General features: G+C 32.3%; 1 protein-coding gene across 1 annotated transcript in view; it reads left to right on the top strand.

Annotated features, from left to right (window-relative positions):
- The first annotated feature begins 857 nt into the window (after positions 1–857).
- LCA5 (lebercilin LCA5) overlaps positions 858–6,020 on the top strand; it is a 59,643-nt gene continuing 54,480 nt past the window's right edge. The window contains exons 1-2 of the mRNA XM_024133066.3: positions 858–894; positions 2,329–2,718. Of these exons, the coding sequence (XP_023988834.1) occupies positions 2,520–2,718 (199 nt within the window). The 5' untranslated portion in view covers positions 858–894; positions 2,329–2,519. The remainder of the gene's footprint in view (positions 895–2,328; positions 2,719–6,020) is intronic.

Raw genomic sequence — 6,020 nt, 5'->3', positions numbered from 1 at the left:
TTTTTTCTTTTTTTTTTAAAATGTAAAATCCATTATAAATTCATACTGATACTCCAAATTCACATTTTGGGCTCCAGAATTTTAAAACTTGTATTGGCTTACACTTGTTTGTTTTAGAAAATTCTCATACCTCACCGAACCAATGTAATTACTTGTTTGCTTTATCTCACAGTGCACGTGTAGTAGCCTGAGAATAACAATGCCAACAATGCGATTATTGAAAGTAGTTTTTAGAAAAATTTTGTACCTTTTTTGTCAGTAGGATATATCTCACTAGGGATTGTGTTTTAAAGTCATTAGAACTGGTTAATCTGTGTGGTTTTGCCACCAGCTGTATATATAGTTACATTTATTTGTTTCATTTTCTTTTGATTCATAGGAAATGCTTTTTAAAAATCTAATTTCTAAAAATTATTATTTCCAAAGTTGAGTCTACAAAAGTTATAGATAAAGAAGTCTAACTTCTATCCCTGTCCCTGAACTCTGCTTCCTGCTTTCCTCTACAGCTATACTGTCCAATCAGCTAACCACCAGTGCATGTGGCTTTTAACATTTAATTAAAATTCAGCATAATTAAAAATTAGTTCTTCATTCACACTTGCCACATTTCAGGTGTTCAGTAGCTACATGTGGCTAGCTATCGTACTGAACAGATTTTAGAACATTTCCATTCTTGCTGAATGTTCTGTTGGACAGCCCTGCCCTAGAGAACCCATTGTTTTTTCATTAAGTATTTAATTTATTCTTCTTCTTTTTAAAAATATAAAAAGTTGTGTATATAAATTTATAACCCTTCTTCTTCATTAAATGGTAGCGTACTATACATGCTTTTCTCCCTCTTCCTTTTCTTAGTATATTCTGGAGATCACTTCAGACTGCAGAGAATATACAGAGGTAATCCGCATTCCTTTAATAGCTTCGTAGTACTGTACTTCACTGTGTGGAGGTTTACAGTGTATGCAGCCAGTTCCCGATTGATGGTCATTTTGATTGTTTTAGTCCTTTGCCACTACAAAAGTGCTACTTGAATAGTAGTAGTGCTGCCTTGTGCATGTGTCATTTTCATTTATTACTAGTATATACTTTTAACACATTTCATCAATGGGCTTTTCATTTCTTGTAAATAAGAACAATTATGAAAGTAATCCAATTCCAGACATTATTTTGGTATATTATGTATACCTTGGTTTTCAATTTTTTTTCAGTTCCTGAGTTCAGTTAAAAAGAATACTCAGTGTTTTCAGTATTTTTCAATGCCTGTATATAGTTGAGATCATATTGTATACACCAGTTTGAATTTTTCCTTTTACTGTAATAGTATAAGCATCTTCCTTGTTAACTAACACAAGCTTTCTGTAAACATTTCTAACAGTTGCATGATACTATGCTATATTGATTTTTTCAGTACTTTTCTTAATTTTGTTAGTTATTTTGCAGTGGTTAGATTAGGTTGCTTCCTTTTTTGGTTTTGTTTTTTTAATTGTACTGCATGAAACATTTGTGCATAAACTTTCCCCCTATTTTTAGGGTAATTTTCTTGGTATCCAGCAATGGAATTATCAGATCAAGGGTTAGAAGCATAACTAAAGTTTTAATATATTTTGCCAACTTTTTTCCCAGTATTTTCTTGACAGCCATTCTGGAAGCATTGGGTGTTGAGAAATCTGTGATAATTTGATAGGTTTAAAAACGGTATCTGAGGTTGAATGTTATTATGTGCCTATAGTTTGTATTGCTTGCTGTGGGTCTTAACATGTATTTGCCCATTTATCTTTTGACTTCATATGACATGAGGTATTTATTGTTAAGGGTGGTAACCATTTTTCTGTCATGTTGCAAATGTTTTTTCATCAAGTGCTTTAATTTGATTAATTGTTTTACATACTTTCAGTTTTACATTTTTATGCAATTTTAGATATTTTTCTTTGGTTTTGTTAGCAGTCTTGTCCTTTACCACCATCCCCCAACACCCCACCCCCCCCCAAAAAAAAAAAGAAATTGGTGATTTGATCATAATTCACCTGTTAAAAATCAGCACTTGTGTTTATTTTAAATCTTAAGATTCAAGGGAGTCAAATGCAGTTAACATTTATTCAGAAGCAAGTATATGTCAGGTACTTTACATGTTCTCTACCTAGGCTATGACAGTTTGTCTTTTCTCCAAATACTGTAAATAACTGTGTGAAAATATAGATGAATTAAATTACAGCCTCTTTTAAAAATTATAAGCAGTATATTATTTTGCTTTTAGTATGTTTCATTGTAATTAACTGTAGACATCTATTTCATGAAATATGATGAGTCTCCTTCCCCCTTCCTTAATTGTAGGGGAAAAAGTGTATTTTCTGGTCCCTCCTTTGAATTGTGGACCACAGATACAGAGAGAAAACAAATTGCACATACATGAATATTACCCCCAGGATCTGAAGACTCTAAAAAATGCTCTTCAGGATTGCCATGGATTTTTCTGAGGAAAAGAATCTGTGAAATTATGTGAATAGAGGCCATTTTTCAAAGCCATGGGGGAAAGAGAAAGAAGTCCAGATACTGGTAAAGAAAGTAAGGCAGGCAGACACTATTACTCTTACTGTTCATCTGATTTTGGAGCTACACCACAGTCTTCTGGCCGGTCATCGCTGGTCCATCCCTCCTCACCTGCAAGTGTTAAGGGAAAAAATCCTAAAAAACAAATTTCAGACAGCCAAGTGCATCATCAAGGTAAGCATCCTTTAAAAAAGTCCAATAGATCTAGAATATTCATTTTGAATGCTTAAGGAAAACACGTATGAATGAAACTCTTCTATTAATATGTATATGGATATGTGCATGGAAATGGGATGATCTACATTTAGAATAGGATATATTTTTATAAATGTTGCTTATGGTACTGTGTATTGTCCTTTGTTATATTCAAAGTCATACGGTATACCAAAGAAAGAACCATAACTGAGCCTTCTCATTTTGTTTTCTCTTGTTCCTAAATAAATGATTATCTTGGAGTTTGTGAGGTACTGTAAAGGCAAGAAAAAAAGAAATCACAAAACATGTGGACCTTCCTTTATCTTCAATCGCAAAAAGTAGTGAAAAGCATTGATATAAAGTGGTTAAGGGGCATTTTTACAGATTGAGTAAAATTACTTTCCCTACTTATTACAAAAGTTCAGATTCAGCCTAGAATTGGAATTTGGGACTTGGGTCCACCAGTCTGTTTTGTATTAAGCTGTGTTATAATGGAAACAACATAAATCATTAGAAATAATTTTTCTTATTAAAATGTTACTAGTCTGGAACTAGTTATTAATATATATTTGACTAGATAATGTTCTAGAAATCTCTCCTTCATCTTAATAAATCCCTGGTCAAGAAAACCCTGATGTACTTAGTAACAAAATATGTAAAGACTATGAGTATATCATAGAAAAGTAAGCTAAGGTAAATGAGGTTTTATAATACACGTTAATAAATACAGCACAATATAACAGCAGTAGCTTAGAATGGTAAGACTGCAAGGCAGGGAGTGGTAAGTTTGGGAGATGAAAAGGAAAACGGGCAAGGCAATGAAACACATGGAATCTTGTGTTAAGATATTGACTGTTTCTGTACGGGAGAATAGTTAGCTATTGAAAAGTTTTAATCAGGAGTTTGATTAAATTTGCCTTTACAGATTTTTACTTTGAAAAGTAACATTTGCTTTTTTAAAATCTGCAAAGAATGTATGTTCCTTTTGAAAGCAGCCCTTTCATGGATCACTGATCTAGCTTCCCAGGGATGTTGATACTTTTAATTGGGGTGCATTTTCTTCTTCTGTTTGTCTGTTTTTCCTGCAAGTACAATGCTGCAGGTTTCTTAGTCTCTTCCTCCAAATCTCAGTGCAGTTTTCTTGTTTTGAATTTGTGGTTGAGAGCATGATCTGATATTAAACCTTTGCTATATAATTAAGAACAAACAGACCTTAGGGTTGAACCTTAGAAAATGACTATTTATTCCCGAGAAATCATTTACATACCTCGGGAATTACCGGCAAGAATACTTTAATTTTTCACTGATTACCCAGAAGCAGTTTAGGAGGCTACCCAATTAAGGAGTCAGAACTTCTTATGCCTTATCTTATTTAAGAAGATAATTGAGAAAAAGCTATGAGAAACAGTTCTAATATCACCCAGAAAAATTTCAGTTATTGTCTTCAATCTGACTTGCACTGTTTTCTGCTTTGCATTATCTTTTGAATTAAAATCTGTGGTAATTTGTCTACCTTAGATCAAACAACATAACCAAACTGATAACTTTCCTTAAACACTAAGTTAATTCCTTTTGGTTTAAGTTACAATCATCAGTGTAGACTAAATTAAAGAAAGAACAAATGTGATTCGGCAGTGAGAGGCCCGCGTACTGCAAAACAAAACAAAACAAAACAAAACAACAACAAAAAACCAAAAAAAAAGAAAAAAGCATCTTGAACACCTGAATTTGTGGAATTTCATGTTTGATAACATATTCTTCCTTCCTCCTTCTAAATTTTCAGCATGTTTTATTATTTTTAAAAGTAAAATTTGTGCTCTATCAAGTTATATGATAATAAAATTTAATAATTAGTTTATACATCTTTGTGTATTACATATTACATACTTATTCTATTTCTTGTTTTATCAGTAATATAAACACTGAGTTTTTGGTAGATGCATAGTTTGTTACATGTTTTTTAAATGAGTCATACCATAATTTTAACACCTGATGGAAGGAAAAAAGCAGTTATTTGCCCACCGTCTTTTTGGTGACTTAACAAGGGGGAGATGAAGAATGATATACACAACAATAAGTCATCTTTGTTCTGACTCTTATTAGCCCTGTATTTCATCTTGATAGTTTTAAAAATGAAAGAGGTAGATGAACGCTGAGAAATATTTTTGAGTTCTGGTTAAGTGTACTTTGTAGAAGTACTAATAGACTCTGCTAAAAATCAATGTTCAGGTTTTTAGGATGTCAAAAGTTGGTTGTGGAAGCCCTTTCTGTCTGGCTAAATTGTTGAATAAAATATTAGTGGAAAATTTTTATCCTGATTCATATAATATCTAGGCTTTAACTTTTCAAATTGTTTCCATTTGTATGAAGTCTTGTTTGCTGAGCAATATAATTTTATAAATAAAAATCAGAGATTTGGAATGATTAACATTCATCCTTATGTACAGTCATTTTTATGTATAAAGTTTCTGTCACTCCAAGAACTGAGTACATATTCTGTAATAGCATATAGACACTAAAACTCTGTTAATTCAGTATGTTGGGAAAGAAAGAGAATTGAAATGATGGGTGCTCCAATTTAAAACTGGAGCAATCTCTCCAGTGGAAATATAATGCAAGTCACAAATGCAAGCCACATATGCAATTTTTTACTGCCACGTTTAAAAAGAAGAGCAGGTGGAATTAATTTTAATAATATATTTTATTTAACCCAACATATCTAAAATATTATCATTTCTACATATAGTTAATATAAAACATAGTGTGTGGAATATTCTGCATTCCTTTTTTTTTTTTTTTTTTAAACTAAGTGTTTGAAATCTGGTATGTATTTCACACTTACGGGGTATCTCAGTTTGGACCACCCACATTTCAAGTTTCTCAGTAGGCACATGTGGCTAGTGACCACTATATTGGATAGCAGCATAGCTTCAGAGTTACAAGTAGGTTTTCCCTCATTTCTTTTTCTTACCACTTCCTTTCATATATTCAAGCATTTATAGAGCTGGAATCCCAAATCAGTTACACATTCAAAATAGCTTCTATAAAACTTCCGTCTCTGTAATGAAACTTTATAGTGTTAAATTGTAAATATTACTCTTACCCTTTACTTGTTTACATAATGAAGTCAGGGTATCCATGGCTGGTAAAATGGGTAGGGAAACATTGGATTTTCTAGTTTTTCTTCATTTTTTTCCCTCTGGAATGCATTTCCTTCTTGAAAAAATGCAGTCACCTTGGAGATTAAAGTTCGTTATTCTCAACTGTGGCAGACCTCCGGA

Source organism: Physeter macrocephalus, chromosome 11, assembly GCF_002837175.3.
Source record: "Physeter macrocephalus isolate SW-GA chromosome 11, ASM283717v5, whole genome shotgun sequence".
Taxonomy (NCBI): domain Eukaryota; kingdom Metazoa; phylum Chordata; class Mammalia; order Artiodactyla; family Physeteridae; genus Physeter; species Physeter macrocephalus.
Note: the sequence above shows the minus strand (reverse complement) of the source record. Positions and strands in the feature narration are given on the sequence as shown.